The following is a 25,229-nucleotide window of genomic DNA, read 5'->3' on the forward strand; positions in this document are numbered from 1 at the left end:
AAAAAAATATATATATATATATATGCTGATTAACACTTTGATGGCATGGGGTTTAAAATTGTCCATTGCAAGAAAAGGACTTCAGATAGGCAGAAAATATACCAGAAAACTGGCCGGTTAAATTATTATCCAACCAATTATTTTATCTTTTTTCGACAGAAACAAGACACGAGGAAGGAATCAATCATAACAAGCGCCAGGCCTCTGGATAAGATAAGAGCATTAAATGAAGACAATTTAAAATTTACTAATGCAGTCGAACGAAAGTTGATTATGCATATATGTACATAGATATTATTAGATATATCATAGATATCGACAAGGCTATTAATGCTGATCAAGAAAACATATACTCTATGGGGTCGGAAACACTTCCTTCTGTGTGTTACATTTTTTCCCCACTAATACAATATTCATACTATTTACTCTTCGAGTACCGGGTATAAAACTAACCAAAGGGTCATACTTAGCCGCTTGAAATCTACATAGTTTTCGGATCTGAGTACTAGGCTTTAAATTGAACTAGTAATCCATAGTTAATTTTGCTGGAAAACGATACCAGTAAAACAATTATATCGTTGCTTCATATCCATACTATACTGGTATTGAAGTGTAGTAGGTTACGACCATGGATAGGAAAGCAGTTCTGGATCTCTAAATATATAAGGTCTAGCCTTTTTCAGGGATCAATAAAGCATCCAATTCAATCAGCGGCGTGACAATTAATTTAAACGGGAAACCAAATTGAACCGATATATATCGTGTCCTCGTGTTACAAAATATATTCACACCCATAACAGCGAACTAACAGCTACCAAATACTCAGTAAACATAAAAGTCACAAAAGCTGTTCTGTCCCAATCTAACCAATTACCAGCGAAATCAGGTTGCACACATAACAGCTGGTGCTGGTCTTTATATTGCAGCAAGGCAAATCAGTTCTCCGCTATTAAACGTCCACAGGTAGCCCCACCCAGCTAATACATATAGTGTAGGTATTTTTATCAGTTTTTATCATCTGTGCACACAATGAGCCACAAGGAAGAACACAGCTCAAGCCCAGAGAGAACAAACGACGACAAGGAGGCTGCTGTTGGCAATCCACGCCAACAGCTGGAAACCTTTCGAGTCTATGTTGTCACCTGGAATGTAGGCAGTCGCTTTCCGGACAATGTATCACTGCGCCAACTGCTCAGCCTGCATGATGCAAGCGATGCTGCGGTCTCTGAAGAGCACTTGCCAGACATATATGCCATTGGACTGCAGGAGGTAAATGCCCAGCCGCAGCAACAGGTTTTAAGCTTGTTTAAGGAGGACCCGTGGACGCACAAGGCAAAGGAGCTTCTGCGCAGCTACAACTATGTAGCTGTAAAGTCGGAGCAAATGCAGGGCCTGCTTCTGACCATGTTTGTTCGTCGCCCTCACGTGGAGCACCTGCATGACATCGAGTCGGAGTTCACGCGCACCGGCTTTGGTGGCATTTGGGGTAACAAGGGAGCGGTTAGTGTTCGTTTCACAATCTATGGCTGTGGACTGGCCTTTGTGGTGGCCCACTTGGCTGCGCACGACCATCAACTAGATGAACGGATCGACGACTATAAACAAATACTGGAGAACCATCATTATCATGTGAAACACTATCGTGAGATCTACGACCACGACTATGTATTTTGGTTTGGCGATCTCAACTTTCGTCTGCATGGCAACGACTCCTCGACAGAGGTCAGGGAGGCGTTGCGAGATGAAAGCCAGCACGAAGCTCTTATAAAGCGAGATCAGCTGTTACATGTTCGAGAACACACACAGCAGGCTTTCCAAGTGATGCACGAACGAACGCCTGCATTTCCACCCACGTTTAAGTTCAAGGAGGGAACCTCCGAGTACGATATGAAGCGTCGTCCCGCCTGGACGGATCGGATCATGTACGCAGTACAGCCGTCAAATCGTCAACGTGGAATGCATCTCGCCATTGAACAGTGCTCGTACAAATCCCACCCAGTCTACACCATCAGCGACCACAAGCCGGTTACAAGTGAATTTACAATTAAGCTCTATCCGAATGTTCGAGCCCCAGGCGTGACGTTCTCCACGATTTCGCTGTGGCGCATTGGTGACGAGAACACCGTGGAGTACCGCAAGCAGGCGGAGTTCGAAGAAGGCCCCCATGACTGGATAGGCATATACCCAATTGACTATTCTAGTCTGGCGCACTATTCTGCTTATGAGTACGTTAACCAGGCCGAGTCGCCCACCTCATCGGACTCTAACAACGAGCGAGACTACTTTGATACGCCTGCCCGGCATCGGCATGGCCGCCACCATCACCGGAATCGCCAGCGTCTGCGGCGCCAACAGGAGTCTAACGGAGAGCACGTGCGCATCGATTTTGCCGACGATGTGGAGCTACGGCATGGTGAGCAGTACCTGCTCATCTACTTTCGCAGCACAGGATTGAGGGGTGTCACCAGCCTGTCGGGGATCAGCAACGTGTTTGTGGCTGAGAAACGAAGCGGTTCGCCTTATCGGACCGAGTACAATGTTGACTAGCTAGCCGAAGAGCTGGACGTCAGTATAATGTAGTCAAACCTGCGTTTGTTTTCCCCAACCAACTGTATCCATTCTTGTGTATAATTGACATTTACATTACAATGACCCCGATGATAAGATATGTGCAATATGTCTTAATGTTCACAGAGGACTTGTACATACTTATATGTTTATATGTACATATATATGGACATTCTTTTAGTTATACATACATACATATACCATATGTACATATATTTTCATAGAATTATACAAAAGTTTAACAAATAATGTCCGTGTACTTGCATCTTGGCCCTGTGTGAATTATGTTATCCATTTCGCTATTAATATTGATGTGTCACGGATTTCGAATAATTCAACCGGTTTGTCCATTTCGAAGCGAATAGTTTTAGGTACTGGCAAGCATGTGCTGCTGTGACTCATCCCACTATGTGCTACAAAATAGTCAATGTTATATGACCCCAGATGACTCCAGTTTTAGCTCGTACAAAATATAAAAAGAACAATTAATCAATACTAAGTGCCGTAAACATATCGTGTTTTAACAAAAGAACTAGCTGGCATACGAAATTTGTGTGTTCTTAATGAGTAAAGAAATATTTCCAGTGGAGCTTATATATTTGCTATGGATTGGTGCATGCATGCATACATATGTACAAACATATGTATATACATATGTTTGTACATATGTATGCATACAAATTTATGTATATTTATCTTAACATTCCCTAACTGCGTTTTTAAATATATACTTATTTACAGCAACATGTAATATTTGAATATTTTAAATCATCATATAAAAAGGCAAAGGCTTTCAATCTAAACAAAAGTTGCACTAAATTCGTAGCTTGGCTTTTGCAGATCGCAGTATAAACGTGTACACATGTACATATACTAAGTATGTATATGTTGGTATGTAGTACATATATAAATAAACATAAAAATTAACATCAAACTCGTCTGCTGCTTTAATTTACTTTTCCTTTAACTATTAAACCTTTTTCTATCAAAAGTGGCAAAGATATGTACATATGTATATGTATGGGTGGAGAAACTCAAAAATGTTTTTATTCTTGATTTTCGTGGTGTGTCATTGCCAGATGTTACACTAGGTTTTCCGAAAATTAGATGTTCCCATCAACAGACAAACTGGAAAGAGGTTTTATTAACTGTCCATTCTCTTATTAATTATTATTGCGATCATAGAAAAAATGCGTGATAATGCATACAAGTCCACTAAAGTGTTGTGCGCAGGACCCAATATATACTCCTCCCGAGTATAACGATGAACAAATATGCATTGCAGCTCCTTCAAATCGGAGGGACATTGAAAGATGTCCGAAATACTTATATCAACATGAATAGTGCATAGAATACTTAAGTCGGGATAAACTGTTGCCCGCTTGTAGCTAACAGCCGATTTTATTGCTATGTTTCTTGAATCTTGCTAATGTGAAAGGTTGTCATCGGTTGAGGGTACATTAGGACTTAAGAGGCTATTCCACGACATTCCGCCCGGATCATAGTTGAATTTCTGTTGGGTAGGATGAATCTAGTTGCATAGCGACTGAACCCTGGTTTATGTTTCCAATCCGAGTGTTTTTCGCACCAGACGTCGAGCGATACTATTAAACTCCTCCCTTCGTTCGCGCCACATAATGGCCGCATCGACATTGGCGCCACTCTCGTCGTTGGGTTCTAACAGTAAGAGCCAGTCATAAGATCAGCGGCAATTCGGCGTGTGCCGACGAAGCTTTACTCACCCGCCAGCATGCTGACCACGCTTAGCAAGATCTTTTCCACGCTTTGGACAGGACTCCAGCGTTCAGCCGACAGCTCGTAGCCCAAGGGATCGTCCCCGGGCGCATGTAATATTGATATGCAAACGCGGCCATCAGCAAAGATGTTTGGATGGAACATATCACAAGTGAATTTCATTTTTGGCGGACTCAGTGGGTAGTCGGGTGGAAAAACGAGTCGGGCGGGAAATACGCCTCCCTCGAAGCAAGTGCCCTCGGGTCCACTGTAAAGCACAAAGAATGGATACAACCATAAATGACAAGGCAGTACGATCGTTAGAACCAGTACTCACGCAATTAGCGCCTCCCATTCGAAGAAGTTGTCTTCACTAACGGGACCAGCTACAATTCCTTCCGGTGGATCAAGCGTTAACTCTGTGAGAATCATGCCATTCAGCTGATCAACAAAAATTTAAAAATGTTTGTAGCAGACGGAGGGCACAGGCTTATGCAGTATTTGGACTTTGGCGGACATAATATCGACAACATAATCAAAGCCAACCCAACACCCGCACCCGCACCCGCGCCCGCGTCTGCTCACACACCTTCATCCACCCTACTTACGTTTGTATTCCGCCATCAGGCGACGCAGTGCAGATCCAGCCATTGCCCTTCTCTTCCACTTGAGTCAGTTCAGGTGTCTTCGTCTTTTGCGACGAGCGCAGCGTTCAGAGCTCGGATACGGCGTCAATTCAGACACGTCGTAGTAAATAAGCTTAGCAATGTTTATTTATATAAAATATAATACAAGTGTGTGTTTTTGTCAATGTCTGCCCCAAGAAAAAATTTTACTACGTCGGCAGGGTTGCCAGGCTTCCTCAGTTCACTGTTAGCTAAACAGTGCCTCTGCAGCGGCGCACTAGCTCACGCTCCCTGTTAACTTACAGTATTATAAATAACGTGAGTCAGCTTAGCCAGATCATTTGCACCATCTCTAATAGGCGTTTTCCACTATAATGCAATACCCAACTAGTCTGAAACCCACTTAAACAAAAATACATTTGCGTTGTGTTTGTTGTATATGCCATCAACATCAATTTAGAAATAATAATTTACATATAATCGGTATTCCTTCGATCTGGGTACTCAACTGCGAAAAGCTAGCTGCAAAAAAACAGGGATGATTTCTTATCGTTCTCATATCATTAGTACTCAAGCCTAGTACTCAGATCGAAAAACAGGGGCCGCTGGAAAAATCAGGGATGATATTTGTATGGAACCGAATCGAAATGTTGTCGCGCACAAACTACTTTCTAGCGGTACTCAGATCGAAAAAAAAACTGGCCGATTAAATCTAGAAAATCAGCCAGTAGTATTTTGTGGTATTCGATGGTATGTTTCGAGCAGCTCGTAAAAGTTACATTTCTTTTATTTTCCGTGAGGCTACCTAGGAAACAGAGAGTAAAGTCTTAAGCCTAGTACTCAGATTGAAAAAAGGGGCCGCTAGAAAAATCAGGGATGATATTCGTATGGAACCGATAAGAAATTTTTGCGCGCACAAGTTACTTTCAGGCGGCTGTGCGCCAGGCAGAACTCAAATCGACAAATATAGTATTTTGTGGTATTGATAGTATTTGTGTGACATTGATAGTATTTGTGTGGTATTCGTTGGTATGTTGCTAGCAGCTCGAAATATATAGATCTGTTATAATTTCCGAGAGGGAACCTAGCAAACAGAGAGTAAAGTCTTAATCAAATAGAGGCAACAATGCCGCTGAAGTTGAAAGCTAAATGACCACCGTGCTTCTAAACGAGCTTAAGGCCATCAAACGGCAAACAAGGAAACAATTATTATAGATTAATGAGATTATATTGAAGTTATTTGCATTTTTAATTTGTTTAACTTATTTGAACGCCAGTATCTTCATGTTGCCAAGACACAGACTCGGCTGGGCTGTTAACAAAATGTTTGAAGTTGTTTACCTTTTGGGACCAAGTACTGCTCCACAGGGTCGTGCCAAGGGGCGATGGCGACAATCTGGGCTCGAAACTATCCAATGTTGGCACAGCCTAGCTGCTCCACCAATCAAAGAAGCCTGCAGAAGTCTTTGGTCACACTCTGCCGCCAGCACAATATATTGCGCTGTTTGCTAGCAAACGTGTTTTTGGATCTGAGTAATAGGCTTAAGACGGTATATTTTATCGATAAATCCGCGGCCACACTGCTTATTCTTCACACGTGCTGAAAATGGGAGATGCTGTGGAAGCATTATTTATCAGCGCCTGCAGCGAGGAAAACACAACATGCAGCGTCCAGGATCTGCGCACAGGAACCGACCTAATGAAGTACAAGGGTGGCGGGAATGCCCAGCACCATAGTCTGGCTATGCTTGGGCTGAATTATGTTCTGGCAGCCAACACAATGAAGCCTCTGCTCCACGTCTGGCCCATTAATAAGCAGGAGCAGATGTCGAGCTTGCGATTTGTGCTGCCCGGCAAGGCCAACGCTATGGCCCTTACTCCAGATGGCGCGTACTTGATAGTTGGAATACAGGAGAACATATACATCTGGCACATGAACACCGGCCGCATGCTGAACACCCTTTCGAAACACTACCAAGCCATCACATGCCTGCGCTTCACCGACAATGGCGAGCATTTCATCAGCGCCGGCAAAGATGGGGCCGTACTGGTCTGGGACCTTACCTTCTCAATTGCACCGCTGGACAATGGCAGCCAGGAGGGCAGTGAGCCCCTGTACAGCTTTAACGATCATGGACTGGCTGTTACGGACCTGCACACTGGAATTGGAGGCATTCGCTCCTACCTATACACAGTGTCCTTAGACCGCTGCTGCAAAGTCTATGACCTGAACGGTGGCATTATGCTCCTCAGCATTGTGTTCCCAGTAGCGCTGCACAGCGTGGTTGTCAATAGGATGGAGACTAGTATTTATGTTGGCTCTGCCGAAGGAAAGGCGTTTGTGTTTCACAATTGGCGAGCGCCACGGATGAAGGTGAGTAACTTCAATAATAATTACGGTTTATGGTTTATCATGGTTTATTTCAGGAATACCATCTGGAGGAGGAGAAAGCTCAGGCCTTTATTGGCCACACGGTTGGAAAACCCATAACCTCCTTGGCTCTGACAATGAATGCCCAACAGATGGTCTCGGCCGGAGACGATAAGCAAGTCTGCGTTTGGGATGTTGTGAGTCGGCAGCTCATGAAGAGTATTCCCCAGAATGGCGTGATCACCAATCTGAGAATCCGCCTTCTCAGTCCTGCCGTTTTCCAACCGCAGCACAAGCAGCCACAATTATTCGCAGACAGTCTGAAACGTATGATCAGCCCCCCGGATCCCAATGATTACATAGATTTGCTCATCACCACGGAGTACCCCAAAAAACGCGGCAAGCCAAAGAGGAACTTTAACAAATGTAACTTGGATCCGGAAAATAACAGAAGATTACAAAAAATGCACCACATAAATCTTGGCGAAGATGACGATGCCATTAACTTAAACGAGGAGACGTTGGAGTCATCTGAGCAATCTCCCAAAGAAGATGTGCCTTCGTACGTTGGCGTTGACGAGGAAGATTATGGTGAAGCCGATACTAATTCACCTTCTGTACAGAAGCTCATCGCCGAAAACCGACTCCTCAAAAAAGAAAATGTTCTCGTGGCTGAAAACATGGCGAAGTATCTGAGGTATCTGGCCAACCTATCGAAAAACGTCAAGGCTCCGCCAGAGAGAAACCGCAAAAAAGCTCGCAAAAACTAGTCGGCTTTTCTCTTCTCTTCTCGGTAAAATATAATATACGAAATTAAAAACTACAGAAATCAAAGAGGTTATCCAAAAAATATAATTTGTCTTTGGCCGGCTCTTAGAATTAAGATTGTGCCTTTTCATTTATCCGCTGTTAACTTTCGGTCTACGATGAATTGTAATGGAATGAGAGACTTATCTAAATACGGCCCTTTTTCTTATTAAATTCTAGGAAGTGTTTGTAACGGAAAAAGTACATATTTGCATACATATATTATTGATCAGCATCAATATCCGAGCCATGTACATATGTACATATACTTATATATATCTATTTGATCGTCCCTTGACGCCTTTTTCCCTGAGACCATAAGAGTAAAGCAGAATCCTGATAGTTTTACAAAGGTGCAGAGAAGACGTAATTTTCGGTGTCAAAATATTCAGCAACAAATAGTCTTTGGCGACGCACAGAACTCACACACATGGCAAACTCGAATGGTTCAAAACGGAAAGTCCAAAAGAACAAGAACAAATCGGATGTGTTGAACAGATTTTCTCCGGGACTGAAATTGTCATTAGACAAATACATCATAAGACTAGATCAGAAGTTTAAGAAATATAATTCATTATAATGAAGAATATCGTAGTGGCCATTTCCTCGGCATATTAGGAGCCGCTTCCCAAGTCCCAAAATGTTTTTGTCACAAAAATGCGAATCCATGAGTCCCGCGTACCGCTTAGTACGGATGGGCAGCGATTTCAAACCCCAACTGAACATAAACTTAACAAATGCAATTCTCCAATTTCCGGATAAGAAGTCACTTTGCGTCGAACTGAAGGATCGCAACAACTATCCCGATAATCCACAACGACAGCACAACTTACATCATTACTCGTACAAATATACTCCCATGCTCGTACATATGCAAATATTTATACAGACATATTACTATAAGTTTATGTATGGTACACAAAACAATCAAAAAACACTGAACAATCTTACAAAAAACAAACGAAGAGAGGTAAAACAAAACGCTGGGAATCAGCTTTACTTTAAGACATTATCCTTATTCTGCTGTCCATTCATGTCATCATCGGCATTTCCCTGATCTCCAGATTGGTCCTTCTGCTCTGCGAGCTGTCGACGGATCTCCCTGTTTGAATTCAGCAGCTCCCGTAGCTGCGACATGATGTCATCGGTGCGCTGCTCCACGGCGTCCAGGGCGCAGCTGAGGGCGTCCAGGCTCTGGTTAACATCTTCCATTTCTGTTAATGGCCATTGGGGTTATCAATGCTCTGAAATCGCACCAAACTCACCTCGTAGGTCAGCCTCCTGCACATTTGCATTGCCCGAGTCGCTGGACATTGTGGGATCGTGGTTGTTCTTGGGCGACATATCCCTTAGCAGCCCTTCCTTTTCCCTTTGCTCAATACAATTTGATTTAATTTCTCCGATGGAGATCTAATGTCACGGGACATCAGCTTGAAGGCAGTTTTCTCTCGACTTTCAACACTGAGTAGATAGTCTAGACAAATATATCGATACAGTATCGACTAGTGGTGGTATTTTACTTCACTTCCAGGAAAGCCCTTGAGAGTGCAGACCTAATATAATAACCTTATGTATACACATATGTATACTTATGCCTCGGTATGATTACAATCTGCTCTTATATATATGATTTGGAAAAAAGAATTGAAAACCAGTACTTATTAGCTTTTTTGGTGCTTAAGTAGTAAGCAGTTTCTTGGCGTTGCAAAGTCGTTGGTTGTATGCGGGAATGTTATGGATATCGATAGTATTTCTCCGGCAATGGAAACATATTTTTACGATAGTTTTCTACCTCTGCCGCCTGACACCTGACATAACATCTATTTACAAATCGAAATGTACTTTAAATACCAAACGAGAATATTGCTTACACAATTGAAAGTGAGTCTGAATGGTTTATAGCTGAATTATTAAAAGATTGGGGAGTTGTATATTTCTTAGCTGCCACGATGTTATGCCACAGGGCAGAAACCCCCACCAAAAGAAAGACGTCCTGTGGGTTTGGCCCATCCGCCAGATCCGAAGACCGTCAGCTGCGACTACATAGGTCCACCAGATCCGCACTCGAACCTGCGTCCCTACGTGAGGCACTACGACGACAACGAAACGGCTTTGGCTAAGAAATTGCGACTGATGCGCATCGAAGTAGAGGCTTGGAACGCGAGTTTCTGGAGTAGGCACAACAAACGGTTCTATGAGGTTAGTAAGCCCCATCTCTTTCTTTTCTGTCTATCCTTCTAGTCATCTCTTTCGGTTTGACGACGACGAAGTCGTGTGGGATTTGAGATGACGAAGACTTACAAACAGTTTCGATTTTAGGAGAAAGAGGACTTTATACGCCTGCACAAAGAGGCTGGAAACGACGACATCTCAGCCGATCGCATGAGCGTGTTTTACAAGACTTTCCTGGACAAGAACAGGCGCATCCATTTAATGTACAACCTATCGTGGTATATGAAAAACTTTGACATGCTCACATTGGCATTTATGGTGCATGTCCAAAATCTTCTGGCGCGTGCAAAGAGACGAACTGGAGATTAAGTACTCAGAAAGGAGTATATTTGGTAGATTTGTTTGGTTCATTTGGTTGATTTTGTTCTGTGGCTCTGTTAAACTACAGTCTAGTATGTGACGAAGTTTTGCGTTATCAAAGAGTCAAATAAAACATCTCGAGTGATTTTATAATTGTTGCATAAAATTTACTTAACACTTATGGAGATGAAAAAAACACTTTCTGGATAGTTAATAAGCTTAATGTAAAGGCGAAATAGTTAAATGAAATAAAATACAATATTCAATACAATATATTCGTGTTTCTACGTATTCAATGAAGGTTGTGAACGTTACATTTACTACTACACCTGTTGAGAAACATGTCCCGCTTTCATGTCTCTACCTTCTAATGGCCATTTTAAGATTGCGAAAAGTAATAATTGTTATACTTATGATAATATAATAATGGTAAACAAAAAGAAAGGCACACACGCATAAAGTCAAGTGGGGGGCACTCGCCAGGGTCTAGGGCCTATCTCTCTGTGCTCTTTGTGGTTGTGGTGCTGGGGGTGGGTTTTGGGTTGTGGGTGGATGTGGTGCAATAATGTGCCTAACATAAAATACATATTTTTTTGTAGGATTTTTACAGTTGAGCACTTCAAACTATGGCAACTCTGTCCATTTTCCCCTTCTTTAACTCTCTTGTGCCCCTGTCCCATTGCTTATGGGTGGTAAAGGATTAAGGATTACAAATTAGCTACAGTGGGCGGCGGGCACATATCAAATACATAACTTACAGGGTCCATTGCTCTACAAAAGCACGTATTCCTACATATAACTATATATAAATATAAATATATATATTTACATGATCTAAAATGTTCAGAGAATGAATTTATATTTGCTGAGACGTTCCGGGCTCACTGGGGGAACTTCCATGTGGGTAGGTTTGTGCTGGTGCTCGCTGTTGCAGTTCCTTCTGTGATTAGTTCATCCACTTGCGACAGTTGGGAGCGCCACAGGCGCACGGTATCTTGTGTGCATCGTCCTCAATGTCAAACTTGTAGTCATAAGAGAGCTGCGGGAGCATACGAAACCACACAATATAATGCGAAATACGAAAACACTGCAAAACAGATCCGCATCTGCATATGCATCGAATGTTTGACTCACCTCCTCGCCCCTATATATTTTACGCTTGGCGAATATTATAATTCGCACATCGCGATCGACCTCAACAATTTCCGTCACACAGTTGGGATTGCACGAGTGGTTGATGTAGCGAGCCAGACCACCGCTCAGAGTGGCGTCTACGACGCGATCCTCGTCAAGGCGGAACATGTAAATGCCCCTATTCTGCAGGGGCAAACAAAGGTACAAGTTCGATGTCATTTGATGACCGGAAGATTTAGTTTAAATTTGAATTGATTCGTACCTTAGATTCGTACTGCTTCTCTCGTATCTCGGAGACCTCGGTGCGAATGACCTCTCCAATATACTCGATGATCATGGTGTGCTTCTCGATGTCCCGGGCCGCATACAACCCCAGGCCCTGAATCTTCGACCTAAATGGGGCCAAGCGAAAGAAAGGTTAATTTGTTAGGGCCCATTCCTGATCTTGCAATGAAAGTATGTAAAAATGGAGAGCCAAGTGTCACACACCTGGCCAAGTATACATTGTTGCGCCACTCCTGCTTCATCTTTTTGTACTGGGAGCTCTTGGAGTGGACGAATTGCTTGCTGTAAGGGCAGGCAACCTCCCCGGCAATCGACGCCGAGTTGGCCATGCGCTGGGTGCTGCAGCTGCCTGCAGTCCGCTGCGTGTGCGGCTTGCGCCAGACGAGCAGCTGGCGTTGCTTGGGCTCAGTTCGGGCGGCACCGGACGGATTGATGGCCAGCGGGAACTCCAGCAGCGGATTACGCCCGTACTTGAATCGGTAGTCAGTGAGCGTCTCGATCCCGGGCAGACTCTCCAGTATGCGCACAATGGCTGGCTCCGTTAGCCCGAACAGGTCCTCGCCGCTGATGTGTTGCGGGAAGAGCTGCAACCACTTGTGCACCTTCCGCAGGCGGGTGATGGGTTGCAGGATCTGCTGCCACACCCCCGATGGCGTGCTGGCCTGGAACTCGCGCTCCGGCTCCTTGTCGCTGCCGTCCTGAATCACGATCCGGAATTCAGGCTTGCAGCCGGCCTCAGCAATGGAGCATATGTACCGGCAACGTCGATTCGGACGCCGCACGCACCAATAGTAGCGACTCTGCGAATCAGGAATGTAATCACAATTGAGACGACATCGTGCATGGTGCATGGTGCATGGTGCATGGTGCACCGTGCTTCTCACTTACAACATGTACTTACCACCTTGTAGCCGATCGGATATATGAAATGGGGCGTGTGGAAGGCCTCCAGTTGGTGGGGCAGCAGTTGACCCACGTTGAGAAACGTCATGTTGCCCACCCGGAGCAGGTTGCTCAGCTCCGTGTAGTGCATGACGGTGGCAACCTGACGATTTTCGTCGCGGTCCACGAACACCCGACGGTGCACAATGAAAGAGCTTAGCTCGTTCTCTATTGTCCCGAAAGCGGCTCCAGAGCCAGCGCCAGAGCCAGACCCGATACTGGCATTGGCACTTCCACTGCTTGCATGGTTTTGGGTGTGGCAATGGCCATGGGCACTGCAGTGAACGGACTTGTTCTTATAGAAGACGCACTCCTCCCGGATGGCGCAGGGCAGGTGGTAGAGGTTGTTGCAGCGCGACTTGAAGCACTTAATTGTCGCTCCCAGCTGGTGGCAGGCGCTGCACGCCTGATTTAGCCCCGCCTGCAGCGCAGTCTGGAAGTTCATCAGCGCCCCGGACACCGTCTCGTACACACCGTTCGACCACAGGGCACAGTTGAGATGCACCTGAATGGGAGAGATTCAAAGATAAGTGGAGTCGAGTCGAAAGGGGGCAGGGTTAGGTGAGGGGGGTTGGGGTTTGGGTAGGGATAGGTGCGGGGTTTCAGAACTTGCAGCCTCACCCATTTGTCCACATCGAAGTTAAGCAGGCGTGAGGGTCCGTCGGCCTGGCCATCGCCGCGTTGATTGCAGAAGACGCACTGGCGCGTGTCCTCCAAGTGGCTGACCACATCCGTTTCCCACACTGTGTTGCTCGGAGCAGCGAATGAAGTCGCCGCCTCGTTCCACTCCTGCTTGATGTTCGCGCCCGTGGAGGATTCCGTGGCGAAACAGGTGCTGCTAAAGCATTTTACGATACACTTACGCTGCAGTGGGGCCGCAGCGGTCTCGCTGGTATGCTGGTTCTGCCTCGCATCCAGCTCCTCCTCCGGCGGCTCCGTCTTCACCACATTATCTTGGGGAACGGGCGGACCCGAGCCTGATGCAAAGATGCTCTTCGAGGACCCGCTGGCCGTGAGCAGAGAGACGCTGGCCGCCTCGGCTTTCGCCTGAGTCTGCTTCTCGCTCCACTTAAACATGGTCAGGCAGGCGCGATTGCAGAAGTAGAAGAACGGAGGAGGCGGCGTCTTCCGGGGCAGTAGCGCCATTAGCTGGGCCAACCGGGGCAGCTGCTCCTCCAGCGGAGGCATGCTCTGGCTGGGCACTTGCAGCCCGCTCGCTGGGACGACGTTGGCACAGCTCCGACACAACTTTCGCCGCCCATTGAGTATCTTTCGCAGGTGGCCGTTGCTCACGGAGTGCGGCCGCTTGAAGGGCTCCTTTTCCGCCTGCTCCTCGTCCTCGCCCCTGGCCCCCTTGCCCTTTGACTGCTCGAGGCTAGGCTCGGCGCCAGCCTTTGGGTCCGCCTTCTCCTCGATGAGCTTGCATGTGAGAGCGGGCGTCAGGTGTAGCAGATTGGCCAGATCCCGTAGCACGCCGGCTATGTTGTCCGTCGTCGAGGAGTGCAGCGAGAGTATCACATTTTGGTTTTTCTGCTGATAGTTGTTGTTGTTGTTGTTGCTAATGTTGCTGCCATTGCTGTTGCAGTTGCTGTTGAGGCTGCTGTGGCTGTGGCTGTGTCCGTGTCCGCCTCCCAATCCCAGTTCCATTTGCAGGCCCTTTCGCAATTCCTCGGCGCAGTTTCGAAGCAGGGGAGAAGTGGGCATCCGCATGGAAAGGGGATCCTCGGCCAGAGCCACCGGCGACATCCGGCCGTGGCAACGACTGTTGTTGTTCAGCAGAATTAGGCCCGGAAAGCGGGTGAGTCGAGGGAGGGCCGTCCAAGCGGTCACTGACTCGCCCTCCACCAGCTCAATGGTCTCCAGATTGGAGTCCTTCACGGCACCGATGTGCCGAAGCAGACGCTCGCGGGGATTCCGATCGATGTGGGTGGAGAACTCCTGGTCGTAGAAGTCGTTTTGGATGTTGGACATTGGCTGCGACTTTCCCTCAACTCCCCCCAGAGTCCCCGATGGGGATGCAGATCCTCCCGCGGGGCCACCGCTTCCGCCGAAGCGTTCGCTGTCATAGAGCGAGGGAATACTGGGATGCCGCACCCGACCGAAGTGGCCCAGCTGCGCTCCGTCACACTCCTCCAGCGGCCAACCCCTGGATTGGGATCCGATTGCCTTTAGCTTGCCGCTGCCAGAGTTGCATCCTCCTGACCCTGACCCTGACCCTGAGCCCGAGCCTGTTCCTGCGCCCGCCATCTCGCTGCTCCCAACAAGGAAGTGAAAGTTGCGGTTGAGGTGCGGCTCCAGTACCTGAAGCGGTTGCATCTGGCGGATGTGCGTCAATAGCTTCTCGGTAAATGCATCGTGGTCCTCCTCCACTTTGGAGAACTTTCGCACTCTCTTCTTCAACATGGGCGAGGCGGCGGCACTGCTTCCTCCTCCGCTTCCGCCGCCAACTCCGACGACTCCCGAGGGGACATGTCCGGTGCCGGGTGCTCCCTGTATGTACTGGATTCCCGGGGGCATGCGGGCCAGCTGCACCATCGCACCTGCTGGCAGCGTCCCGGACAGATCCTTGGGACTGTTGGCCGCCTGCCCAGCGCTGTGATTGCCCCTCCGTGGTTTCTGTACGTCGCGTTTCCGTCGCTTGCGCTGGTCCCCAGCCTTGGGTTCCATAGCCGTTGGCCCGCTCTGAGGATTGGGCTGCGGATGGGCTTGGGGATGCGCCTGAGCATGTGAATGAGCCGCCTGCAGCTGCACTTGTTGCTGATGTTGCTGATGCTTCTGGTGTTGCTGCTGCTGGTGCACGTGCATCTGGCCGGGCATCTGGCCCTGGATATGAGCCTGCATCTGTGCCTGGTGGGGCGCCTCTCCTGGCTGCCCAGTTTTCTTCACGTAGCTGGTTATAGCTGAAATAAGCTGCAGCTTGTTTGACTCCGATCCTGGGGGTCCGGCTGAACTGGTACCGGGTGGCAGGGGCTTCATGCCCACCGCCCCAGGCAGCTGCATTTGCATATGCATCATATCAGTGCTGTGCGAGGCATCGGGGTGGCTGTGCTGCAGCTGGTCCTTCTCCTCAAGCTGGGGATGCGACTGCATGGGCAGTTTCCTCTTCTGCGCCTCGCCCGACTTAAAGGTTATCTTATGGGGGGCCAGGATTTGTCCCATTCCCGCCTCAATGTGAATGCTGCTGTTGTTGTTCTGGATCTGTCTGCTCCAGCTGTTTGTTATTGATGCCGCACCCGCTCCCGCTCCTGTTCCGGCTCCTGCTGTAGCGTGTACTGCTGCTGATGTTGCTGCTGTCTTTGGGTTGTCCGAGGCGGTTGGCGGCTGCTCAGCCTGCTCTGACAAGGGCACACCCAGGGACTCTTGTTCCATTGCCTTCGCCATTGGCATGGACATGGACGCGGACGCGGAGGCGGAAGCGGACTTGTGCTTCATCTGCAGATTCATATCCTTCGAGGGCTTGGTGGATATGGAGATTGTCACATTGGAAACGGGAGCGGTGGCCAGCTCATACGGCGGCGGCGGCAAGAACTCTGCCGGCTTGCTTGACGATGTGCATGCCGAAGACTCCGTCAGCTTCCTATCTCCTATTGATAGAGCTGCGTGCTGTGCCGGAGGTGTGGATATGAACGAAGTCTCCTTGGACACAATCTGAACGGTTTGCTTCACTTGGTGTTGGGGCTGGTGCTGGTGCTGATGCTGTTTCTGTTGCTGGGCTGCTGCTGGTGGCGGGGGTGTTGGTTGTGGTTGTGGTTGTGCTAGTGCCTGCAGGGCCAGCGAGGACTGCTGCACCACCGATATCTGCTGCTCCAGCTCCGCAACGGCATTATTTGGAGGAACGGGAGCTTCAGTAGTCGCAGAATTCGGGGCGCAGGCAGAAGCGGCAACAGATGGAGCGACAGGCAGAGCAGCTGATCCGGCAGCAGTCGCCTGCTGGCTGATGTTCCCATTCCCACTCCCATTTGCCACTGTGGTGGTGGTTGTGGGCGTGGCCACGGATCCGCCACTGCTGCTTACCGCCGCTGGCACCGGCGGAATGACGGGACGGGCCAACTGCGCCTCCAGGGAGCTGACTAGACCCATGCTCGGGGCCCGCACGTTGATCACCTTGCGGGCAGACAGTGGCGCTGTGCTGGCGGCGACGTGGGCGGAGTTGATGCTGATTTGATTGAGATTGTGGCTGTGGCTGCTGCTGCTGTTCTGCAGCAGCTGCTTCAGCAGTGCGTTGTTCGAGTCATCAGAGCTGGAACGCTGGCTACTGTTACCGGTAGCTGCCGCAGATGCTCCGCCGCTTGCTCCAGTGCCTGGGCCTGTGTGTGTGGGTGTGGGTGTAGGTGTGGGTGTAGGCGTGGGCGTGGGCGCAGGCATGGTTGTGCTCGTCCCCGTTTGCGTGGTTGCAGGTGGGCCTGGAGCTGAAGCTGCGGCTGTGATGGCTGTCAGGGTGGTTGCGGCATTCAGACGCTTCTCCGGCGCGACTAGGACTTCGCCGGCCTGTTCAGCGAGTGGAGCCGTAGACGGAGCGACGGGGGCATCCTTGACTATTGCCTCCTGCTTGGCCAGCAGATTGGTCTTGGGTTCGTTGCTCAACTCATCTAGCTTCGGGATTATAATCGAGAAGGGCAGCGCCTCTGCCGCCGCTAGGCTCGCACCCAATTTGGTGGGCGTGGTGGCTGGTGTGGTGACCACGCCCAATCCCAAGCCTGCCACAGAGGGAACCGACGTGAGCTTTAGCTGCATTGGAGCTGGCGTCGACACTGACACTGAAACTACTGATGCCGACGCTGGTGTCGATGATGACGACGAGGCGGATTGTTTTTCCGAATACGGGTCCTGGTTGAGGGCGTGGTGCATCTGCAGCGCGGAGCTGCTGACGGTGGTGGTGATCATCTTGGGCTTCTGCTGGGCCATCGTCGTCTTAGAGAGCACCAGGGATATGTTCTTGTTCTGTATGGAGATGATGGGCCGGGCCCCCATCCCCGGAGTGTTGATGCAGATTGTCCCCGCCGTCGACTTGGTCACAGCCTCATTGAGTATGGCCGACACTGAGACGGAGGAGGTGCTGCTGGTCATCTGGTCAGAGCCGCTGCCGGAGGCGGATGAGGTCATTGTCACCGTGACAGGAACCGTACCAGTTGTCTGATTTACGGCGACGCCCGCCACACCCGCTCCCCCCGGCACGGACTGCTGCTTGAAGGTATTAAAGCTGGGCGAGCAGTTGTGACTGACTTTATCCAGGGGCTTTATCACGACGCTGTTGACGCTGCTTCCAAACTCGTCGCCGGCTCCAGAGTCCTGCGATTTGGACTTGTTGAAGATGTTGTCACTGTAGGCTATCTTGTGGCCAGCCAGTCTGGTGGTTGGATTGCGACTAGAGCTGACACTGACCGCGACTCCCGACTCGTGCGTCGTGTCGATAGTCTCAGTGGCTTCGTGCAGCTTTTCCTTAACCATGGCGAATGTTTGGTTGGGATTCGTGGTGGTTATCGACACAATGCTAGCCGTGGCGGGGGCCATGCTCGCGCTGTTCGCCTGCTGTTGGGCCTGCTGTTGGGCCTGCTGCTGCTGGACCTGCTGCTGCTGTAGCTGGTGCTGGTGCTGCTGCTGGATCTGCAGGGACATTTTCTTGCTGACCACCTTGGCGGTGACTATTTTGGTGTTGGCCGGCTTGATCTGAAGGCCCGAGAACGAAACGATCGTGGTGGGGTTCTTAGGCACGCGCTTGATCAGCTTTGTGTAATTGAGGTGCTGGTGCTGGGGATGGTGCTGATGCTGATGCGCCGAACTCTGTTGCCCGGAGGGGGCAACGCTGGCCACGGCGGTCACCTGACCGCCGGGTTGCATAACTTGCTTGCTCTCGACGATGGTGGCGCCACCAGCTGTAGCCGCCCCACTAGCGCTCATTAGCAGCGGCACGGAGATCGTCTTGTTACCTATGGAGACCTTGGCCGTTGTCTGGGTGACCTCGGACAGTTTTTTCGTGTTCACCACCAGCTGGGTGCCCTTCATCTTGGATTGGAGATTGACCCGGTTTAGCAACGTGGGCTGGTGGCTTACTTGCTGCTGGCCACTTGCAGCCGTCGCACTGAATATATTGTAGTTAGCCTGCGAGGACTTCTGGTTCATTATAGTGCTACCAGCCACGCCTGGTCCCGATCCGCCTCCATTGTTCGTAGTGCTCGCATTCAGTATTATCGTAGATGTTGTGGATGAGGCGACAGTGACAGGGGAGACTGAAGATGTGGTCACCGCGCCAACGGCTGAGACCGACACGATGGTTGAGCTTTCGGGCACCACCTTTTGTTCAGGTGCCGAGGATGGCAGCAGGGCGTAGTCCAGATCCTCGACAGCAGCAGATGACAACACTGTCTTGTTGGCTTGCTCGACATGCTCGGCTCCTCCACTCGGCTCGATCGAAATAGTGGAGGCCATCGATGAAGAAGAAGATGCAGACGACGGACAGACGGCCTCCTTTTTGGTAAAGCTTGTAAAGCCTGGAAATGTTTGAACAATTGGTTAATCATCGATGCCAACAGTTACAGTCACAGGTGCGTGATGGAATCAAATCAGGTAGGCTAGACAAGCTCATACTCACTTTGCTTTTGGCCACCCTCGAGCGCTTCTTCAGGCTTGATTGAGGCACTCATTTCAGCGTTAGCACCAAAGTTACATACTATAATCTGATCCTCGCGCGGATCCCAGACATTCTCGGTGTCACCTTGCTCCACTTGCTGGTGGTGCTGCTGGTATTGGTCAACTGTAGACTTCTCGGAGGCTGTGGATGTTTGTTTTGAGGCTGCAGACGCAGCTGTTACTTGGAATGCCAATGACGTTGCTTTGACGGACCCTCCTGGGACGACAGCACGCTGCTGCTGTCGGTGGTGCTGGTGGTGTTTCTGTTGCTGGATTAGCTGTTGTTGTTTGGCGGGCAAACTAGTCGATGGCGGGCAAAGCAGAAATTCGGTTTTCAGTTTCTTGCGATTAGGATCTTCGGTATCGTCGATGCTGGCGCGCTTCTGTATATTGATTGCATTAAAATTGAGCGCTGCGGTTGCAGATGTTACACGTTCGGGTTTTGCCTTTTCGGCGGCAGCAGCCGCAGCAGCAAGCGATGTTGTCACTTTCGATATATTCATAACAAACAAGTGGACACTGGACAGAGTCAGTCGCTAGCAATGAATGCTGGATCAGCTTGAACTTCGTGCTAAACACATACAGAAAATGTTTTAAAACATGCACTATTTGGACAAATTATTTTCGTGTATGCAGTAGCAATGTATCCAGTGTGACCGCGGAATTATCGATAAAATATACCGTGAGGGCCTCGAAAATATACCGAAATATACTTTTTCATTTTCAAAATATACAGTAAAATATACCGTGAATCTAAAATCATTTTCCTCAATTTTGATGTTCAGTTTATTATTACGAGCTGGTTAGGACTCTCAGCTTTAAAAATGTAATTTTACTCAAATCATCTTTCAATTCTCCGCAGGATTTGCTGATTTTATGATAAATCTCTTCTCAATTGGTTGCATAATAGGGTTAAAACTAAAAAGGTCAACCAAAAAAAAATATTTGCTATACTTAATAATATAAATCCATTTCAGCAACTGCTTTTAATAATTAACAATGACTGTCTTAGACTGACATGCTTTTAACCTTTTCATATGTTTTGTATGTATTATATACCGATCTTTATACATTCTCGGCCTCTATAATCTGCAAATTTGTAAAGTAATTCATGAAGTAATTAAAGTAAAGTAATTCATTCCATCATCAGCGATCTTTTTTTTCCGACCGAATTTCTGTCTCTAAAGCCTAGTACTCAGATCGAAAAAAGGGGTCCCAAAAAAAAATCAGGGATGATATTCGTATGGAACCGATAAGCAATTTTTGTGCGCACAAGTTACTTTCTAGCGGCTGTTCGCCAGGCAGTACTCAGATCGGCAAAAAAAAACAGGCCGAAAAAATCTTGAAAGTCAGACGATAGTATTTTGTGGTATCGATAGTATTTGTGTGGTATCGACAGTATTTGTGTGGTATTCGTTGGTATGTTGCTAGCAGCTCGAAAAATATAGATCTGTTTTAATTTCCGAGAGGCTACCTAGCAAACAGAGAGTAAAGTCTCAATCAAATGGAATGCAACAATGGCGCTGAAGTTGAAAGATAAATGACCACCGTGCTTCTAAACGAACTTAAGGCTATCAAATGGCAAAAATTCAAATATTGAATTTATTTGCATTTTTAATTTGTTTAACTTATTTGAACGCCAGTATCTTCATGTTGCCAAGACACTGACCCGGCTGGGCTGTTAACAAAATGTTTTAAGTTGTTTTCCTTTTGGGACCAAGTACTGCTCCACAGGGTCGTGCCAAGGGGCGATGGCGACAATCTGTACAATCTGTACAATCTATACAATGTTGAATAGGAAGGGTGCTTGGAGGCGCCGTTTTACAACTTTGCAACGGTCGAAAATATTCCTTGGCACGGCCCTGCTGCTCCACCAATCAAAGAAGTCTGCAGATTCCCAGCCATATGCTAATTCTCTGTCATATTTTCAAACTGCGGAATATGCAAAGGGTATCGTTTCATGGATTTCCATAAATGAACACATATTTATATGATTTTAATACTCAAATGTCTAGACAGCGACCGTCCTGGATTCTTTCCTGCAGATATGGGCTTAATCAAATTTGTCTTCGCTTATTTCGCAGATTGTCCTCCTCCTCCGATCATGCAAGGGCCGCCAGTCTCACTAAAATAATCTCCTGCATGAATCCATTTTGCATTCATTGTTTTAGTAACCTTTTATTCAATTTTCACACATTTTCAAAAAGGTAAACAAAACAACACAGCTGCCTGAGAAGTGTAACCGTACGGAATGCGGTTTTCACATCTGGTCGCACTCTGCCGCTAGCAAAATATATTGCACATTTTGCTAGCAAGTTTTTTTTCGATCTGAGTACTAGGCTTTAGCGGATTTCTTGCCGTATATTTTGAAAATGAATCGGTATGCTTCGGTATATTTCTGAGCGTCAGACCGTATATTTTCATCCATAAATCCGCGGGCACACTGCCTGTAATATAAATTGTTAGATAAATTGATTAACTAAATTTTAAATTAGCAATGTGGAGCGTGAAAACAGTCTCACAGCTATTCAAAAGCTGTATGTCAAGTAGGTTGAATTCCTTTAGAGCCGAGCTCTCCCATGCATACAATCTCTTGAAATTTCAGCAGGCACGTTCGCAGCCGTCAACACAGCCGGCCTCAAGTATTTTGCTCCTCCAATAAAATATCACAGTAAGTGCACCAAAACTCGTTGATACAGAAGACTGCTTTTTTACCTTTAACATTTTCTTGAACAGATGTTGATCAGCCAGAACGTCCGAAACTGCGGATAATGGAGCGCATGCCGCAGCTGCCACCTAACCTACGTCCGCCCAAAATGCAGAAGCGGTTGCGATACATGCGTGGCCCAGAACTTGTCCACAACTCGCTCCTCCACAAGCAGTACGCGATCATAGCCACTGGTGGCGGTCGCCTGCGATGGGGCCACTATGAGATGATGCGTCTCACCATCGGCCGGAAGATGAACGTGCAAACAATGTTTGCTACATGGCGCGTGCCCGCCCCCTGGCAACCCATCACAAAGAAAGGGCAGGGTCAGCGCATGGGAGGCGGCAAGGGTGCCATCGATCATTACGTAACGCCCATTAGGGCAGGTCGTGTCATCGTCGAAATAGCTGGAAAATGCGAATTTGTCGAGGTAAAGGGTTTCCTGCAGCAAGTCGCCAACCAGCTGCCCTTCCAGGCGACAGTCGTCTCCCAGGAAATGCTCGACGAGATACTGGACGGAAAGGAGGAGCACGCACGAGGAAACCAAAACCAATACACCATGAAGTACGTCATACAAAACAATCTGAATGGCTGCCATCGGTGGCTTTCTCCCGTGGATCACAAGTGGTTCGGCAAGCACTTGTAGATCGATTTAATCCTTATCACCTCTTATCCCGTTACATACCCGCAATAAACAATCGAATGGTTAAGTTCTCATACCCATGTGCGTATGAAATTCATACCATGAATGTACAATGTATGCCAATACATTTGCTTTTCCAATGCATGCCATGCAGTGCCGACCTATGATGTATATATATACATATATGTATGCACATATGTACATACATATGGGCAATTCTCTGACGTCGAACAGGACGTTTGCACGCATTGCAAGCGGTAGAACGGTCAAAAGAAAACGGGCTTTCAAAATTATTTTACCATTATTATACACCTCTGAACGACCTTTATAACTGGTGCTAAAGTCGATTTTGGGTAACTAGTTTTGCAAAAAAACAATCGATTCGCACGGAACAAATACGGAAGTGGTTTTCGCGGCGACCGATTCAAACTCTGATTTAAGCGAGAGTATATGCAATATGCTGCGAATTTCTGATAAGTCTGGTCCTTAGATGTCTCATTAAAGTGGCTATATTCATACAAAAATATGATTCTTACTTTCTTAAAACCTAATTAAAGCCCTCTATCACATGGGACATATCACACTGGGACCAAAATGACTTGTTATTAGAAATATATGAACATGTTTGCATAGATTGAACCATTTATTTCGTATTTTTTTAGATATTTGAGTTTGTTAGCTAGACTTTGTTAAATAGCTTTTCTCAGGTATCCCATTTCTTGTAGGGTATAATGTCAATAGTAAAAAAGTATTAATTTAAAGAAAAGGAGGGAGGAGGGACGTGTAAGACGGTACGCAGTAGGAAATCTGTACCTTGGTGGTTTAATTTTACATTATACATTATTTCTACATCATATGTATGTCATCTACATCTACATCACTTCTCACGCCAACACGCTCTTTTAGCTCGCCCCTCCCCAAGAAGCGCACACTACACGAAGCAGAGTGAGAGAGAATGTGCCAATAATAAAAAAAACTGCTGGGTTTAGCCACTGAAAATTCATTTCTCCATCGTGGCTATAATAATGATCCGATCTGAACCCAGTTTGGCGATCTGATAGATATGGTCCTTCTCTACAGAAAATCTTTCTTTTATCTTGAACATTGTGAATACAGCAGATTTTCTCGATTTGCTGGGCCGGAAGGGGGCAAGGCGAAATTTTGAAATACACTTGTAACAGTGTAAGCATACAGCCATCCAGGCGCTCAACAAGACGGACGGACAGACTGACTATCAACTCGGATGCTGTTCAAGAATATATGTACATATGTATATACTTTATGGGGTCGGAAACGTTTCCTTCAGTGCTTTACATATATACATACATACATATGTATGTATGCTGTTCAAGATTTCCTACTGTACATACATACATACGTATGTATGTATGTACATCCATTTTTGAGCACAAATACAATATACATACCCCATTTACTCTTCGAGTACCGTGTATAAAAATACCGCAAAAGTGAAATGTTGCGCGTGTAATAAGGTTTTCTGATGAAAGTACACCTTTCATTTAATTTACATACAAATTTAGATACATCGCGTCAGATCTACATGGAAATGTGATTTTTTGAACATTTAATCTTTTGCTGCCTTTTTATACCCGGTACTCGAAGAGTAAATTGAGTATATTGTATTTGTGCGGATAACGGTTGTATGTAACGCACAGAAGGAAACGTTTCCGACCCCATAAAGTATATATATTCTTGATCAGCATCAATAGCCGAGTCGATTGAGCCATGTCTGTCTGTCCGCCTGTCCGTCTGTCCGTCTTGTTTGTCGGCTAGTTCTCAGAGACTATAAGAGACACACTGAAACCAGTGTATTTAAAAAATGAGCCACGCCCCTTTCCGCCTCCGCAAAAGGGCGAAAACCTCCCAAATCTACAATTTTGAAGATAACAGAAAACTAAAAACGTCATTCCGTAGGGAATGACCGACCATATCTATCAGATCACCAAATTGGGATCCGATTGGATCATTATTATAGCCACAATGGAGAAATAAATTTTCAGTGGCCAAACCCACCCCGTCCCGCAGCATTCACACTCTGCTTCGCGCAGTTTATGGCCTCTGCCCCTGACACATCTCTGCCGCTGCCTCTGCCTCTGCCGCGACTCTGCAGTGTGTGTCTATAGGGGAGGGTGGCGAGCTAAAGGAGCGTGTTAGCGTGAGTAGTGTTGTTGATGTAGATGACAGATGAAGAAAAAATGTAAAATTTGACAAATAACCGCTAAGTTGCAGATG

At 47.3% G+C, this 25,229-nt stretch overlaps 7 protein-coding genes across 10 annotated transcripts; 4 read left to right on the plus strand and 3 right to left on the minus strand.

The window, feature by feature from the left end:
- Nucleotides 1-748: 748 nt before the first annotated feature.
- Nucleotides 749-2,817, plus strand: LOC117903051 (phosphatidylinositol 4,5-bisphosphate 5-phosphatase A). Its single transcript, XM_034814790.1, has one exon. It carries the CDS (start codon nucleotides 1,030-1,032, stop codon nucleotides 2,545-2,547), a length of 1,518 nt encoding a protein of 505 aa, XP_034670681.1. The 5' UTR covers nucleotides 749-1,029; the 3' UTR covers nucleotides 2,548-2,817.
- A 1,098-nt stretch (nucleotides 2,818-3,915) lies between these two features.
- Nucleotides 3,916-5,130, minus strand: LOC117903055 (ubiquitin-conjugating enzyme E2 G2). Its single transcript, XM_034814799.1, has 4 exons — nucleotides 4,911-5,130; nucleotides 4,640-4,721; nucleotides 4,311-4,570; nucleotides 3,916-4,245 (listed from the first exon to the last, which is right to left on the minus strand). The coding sequence occupies exons 1-4, from the start codon at nucleotides 4,951-4,953 to the stop codon at nucleotides 4,127-4,129; spliced, it is 504 nt and encodes a 167-aa protein (XP_034670690.1). The 5' UTR covers nucleotides 4,954-5,130; the 3' UTR covers nucleotides 3,916-4,126.
- Nucleotides 5,131-6,505: 1,375 nt separating this feature from the next.
- Nucleotides 6,506-8,151, plus strand: LOC117903052 (WD repeat-containing protein 18). 2 transcript variants are annotated; one of them, XM_034814792.1, is made up of 3 exons: nucleotides 6,983-7,038; nucleotides 7,106-7,302; nucleotides 7,356-8,151. In XM_034814792.1, exons 2-3 carry the CDS (start codon nucleotides 7,171-7,173, stop codon nucleotides 8,067-8,069), a joined length of 846 nt encoding a protein of 281 aa, XP_034670683.1. In that variant the 5' UTR covers nucleotides 6,983-7,038; nucleotides 7,106-7,170; the 3' UTR covers nucleotides 8,070-8,151. The 2 variants fall into 2 exon arrangements, with proteins under 2 accessions (XP_034670682.1, XP_034670683.1); XM_034814791.1 differs by having other exon boundaries at nucleotides 6,506-7,302.
- A 945-nt stretch (nucleotides 8,152-9,096) lies between these two features.
- Nucleotides 9,097-9,559, minus strand: LOC117903056 (UPF0184 protein CG14818). The gene is made up of 2 exons (XM_034814800.1): nucleotides 9,372-9,559; nucleotides 9,097-9,320 (listed from the first exon to the last, which is right to left on the minus strand). The coding sequence occupies exons 1-2, from the start codon at nucleotides 9,448-9,450 to the stop codon at nucleotides 9,103-9,105; spliced, it is 297 nt and encodes a 98-aa protein (XP_034670691.1). The 5' UTR covers nucleotides 9,451-9,559; the 3' UTR covers nucleotides 9,097-9,102.
- Nucleotides 9,560-9,861: 302 nt separating this feature from the next.
- LOC117903054 (COA8 family protein CG14806, mitochondrial) lies at nucleotides 9,862-10,808 on the plus strand. 2 transcript variants are annotated; one of them, XM_034814798.1, is made up of 3 exons: nucleotides 9,862-9,987; nucleotides 10,048-10,305; nucleotides 10,396-10,440. In XM_034814798.1, exons 1-3 carry the CDS (start codon nucleotides 9,943-9,945, stop codon nucleotides 10,423-10,425), a joined length of 333 nt encoding a protein of 110 aa, XP_034670689.1. In that variant the 5' UTR covers nucleotides 9,862-9,942; the 3' UTR covers nucleotides 10,426-10,440. The 2 variants fall into 2 exon arrangements, with proteins under 2 accessions (XP_034670689.1, XP_034670688.1); XM_034814797.1 differs by having other exon boundaries at nucleotides 9,868-9,987; nucleotides 10,426-10,808.
- On the minus strand, nucleotides 10,781-20,279 carry LOC117903048 (histone-lysine N-methyltransferase trr). The gene is made up of 7 exons (XM_034814787.1): nucleotides 19,589-20,279; nucleotides 13,621-19,487; nucleotides 12,959-13,504; nucleotides 12,262-12,857; nucleotides 12,035-12,164; nucleotides 11,773-11,955; nucleotides 10,781-11,677 (listed from the first exon to the last, which is right to left on the minus strand). The coding sequence occupies exons 1-7, from the start codon at nucleotides 20,127-20,129 to the stop codon at nucleotides 11,585-11,587; spliced, it is 7,956 nt and encodes a 2,651-aa protein (XP_034670678.1). The 5' UTR covers nucleotides 20,130-20,279; the 3' UTR covers nucleotides 10,781-11,584.
- A 1,743-nt stretch (nucleotides 20,280-22,022) lies between these two features.
- LOC117903053 (39S ribosomal protein L16, mitochondrial) lies at nucleotides 22,023-23,093 on the plus strand. Of its 2 annotated transcripts, none has more exons than XM_034814795.1 (3): nucleotides 22,023-22,172; nucleotides 22,232-22,297; nucleotides 22,363-23,093. In XM_034814795.1, the coding sequence occupies exons 1-3, from the start codon at nucleotides 22,124-22,126 to the stop codon at nucleotides 22,977-22,979; spliced, it is 732 nt and encodes a 243-aa protein (XP_034670686.1). In that variant the 5' UTR covers nucleotides 22,023-22,123; the 3' UTR covers nucleotides 22,980-23,093. The 2 variants fall into 2 exon arrangements, with proteins under 2 accessions (XP_034670686.1, XP_034670687.1); XM_034814796.1 differs by having other exon boundaries at nucleotides 22,052-22,172; nucleotides 22,235-22,297.
- The last annotated feature ends 2,136 nt before the right edge of the window (nucleotides 23,094-25,229 follow it).

This window comes from Drosophila subobscura, chromosome A (genome assembly GCF_008121235.1).
Source record: "Drosophila subobscura isolate 14011-0131.10 chromosome A, UCBerk_Dsub_1.0, whole genome shotgun sequence".
Lineage (NCBI taxonomy): Eukaryota > Metazoa > Arthropoda > Insecta > Diptera > Drosophilidae > Drosophila > Drosophila subobscura.

Coding starts and splice junctions, on each gene's coding strand:
- LOC117903051 (XM_034814790.1), top strand. CDS start 1,030: ATGAGCCACAAGGAAGAACACAGCTCAAGCCCAGAGAGAACAAACGAC.
- LOC117903055 (XM_034814799.1), bottom strand. CDS start 4,953: ATGGCTGGATCTGCACTGCGTCGCCTGATGGCGGAATACAAAC. Junction 4,571..4,639: donor GAATGGGAGGCGCTAATTGC/GTGAGTACTGGT, acceptor TGTGCTTTACAG/TGGACCCGAGGGCACTTGCT. Junction 4,246..4,310: donor CGTGGTCAGCATGCTGGCGG/GTGAGTAAAGCT, acceptor TCTTACTGTTAG/AACCCAACGACGAGAGTGGC.
- LOC117903052 (XM_034814791.1), top strand. CDS start 6,535: ATGGGAGATGCTGTGGAAGCATTATTTATCAGCGCCTGCAGCGAGGAA. Junction 7,303..7,355: donor GGCGAGCGCCACGGATGAAG/GTGAGTAACTTC, acceptor GGTTTATTTCAG/GAATACCATCTGGAGGAGGA.
- LOC117903056 (XM_034814800.1), bottom strand. CDS start 9,450: ATGTCGCCCAAGAACAACCACGATCCCACAATGTCCAGCGACTCGGGC. Junction 9,321..9,371: donor GCAGGAGGCTGACCTACGAG/GTGAGTTTGGTG, acceptor GGCCATTAACAG/AAATGGAAGATGTTAACCAG.
- LOC117903054 (XM_034814797.1), top strand. CDS start 9,943: ATGTACTTTAAATACCAAACGAGAATATTGCTTACACAATTGAAA. Junction 9,988..10,047: donor TATTGCTTACACAATTGAAA/GTGAGTCTGAAT, acceptor TATATTTCTTAG/CTGCCACGATGTTATGCCAC. Junction 10,306..10,425: donor ACAACAAACGGTTCTATGAG/GTTAGTAAGCCC, acceptor TTTCGATTTTAG/GAGAAAGAGGACTTTATACG.
- LOC117903048 (XM_034814787.1), bottom strand. CDS start 20,129: ATGAATATATCGAAAGTGACAACATCGCTTGCTGCTGCGGCTGCTGCC. Junction 12,165..12,261: donor AACAATGTATACTTGGCCAG/GTGTGTGACACT, acceptor GGCCCCATTTAG/GTCGAAGATTCAGGGCCTGG. Junction 11,956..12,034: donor AGAAGCAGTACGAATCTAAG/GTACGAATCAAT, acceptor TTGCCCCTGCAG/AATAGGGGCATTTACATGTT.
- LOC117903053 (XM_034814795.1), top strand. CDS start 22,124: ATGTGGAGCGTGAAAACAGTCTCACAGCTATTCAAAAGCTGTATGTCA. Junction 22,173..22,231: donor ATTCAAAAGCTGTATGTCAA/GTAGGTTGAATT, acceptor TTGAAATTTCAG/CAGGCACGTTCGCAGCCGTC. Junction 22,298..22,362: donor TCCTCCAATAAAATATCACA/GTAAGTGCACCA, acceptor TTTCTTGAACAG/ATGTTGATCAGCCAGAACGT.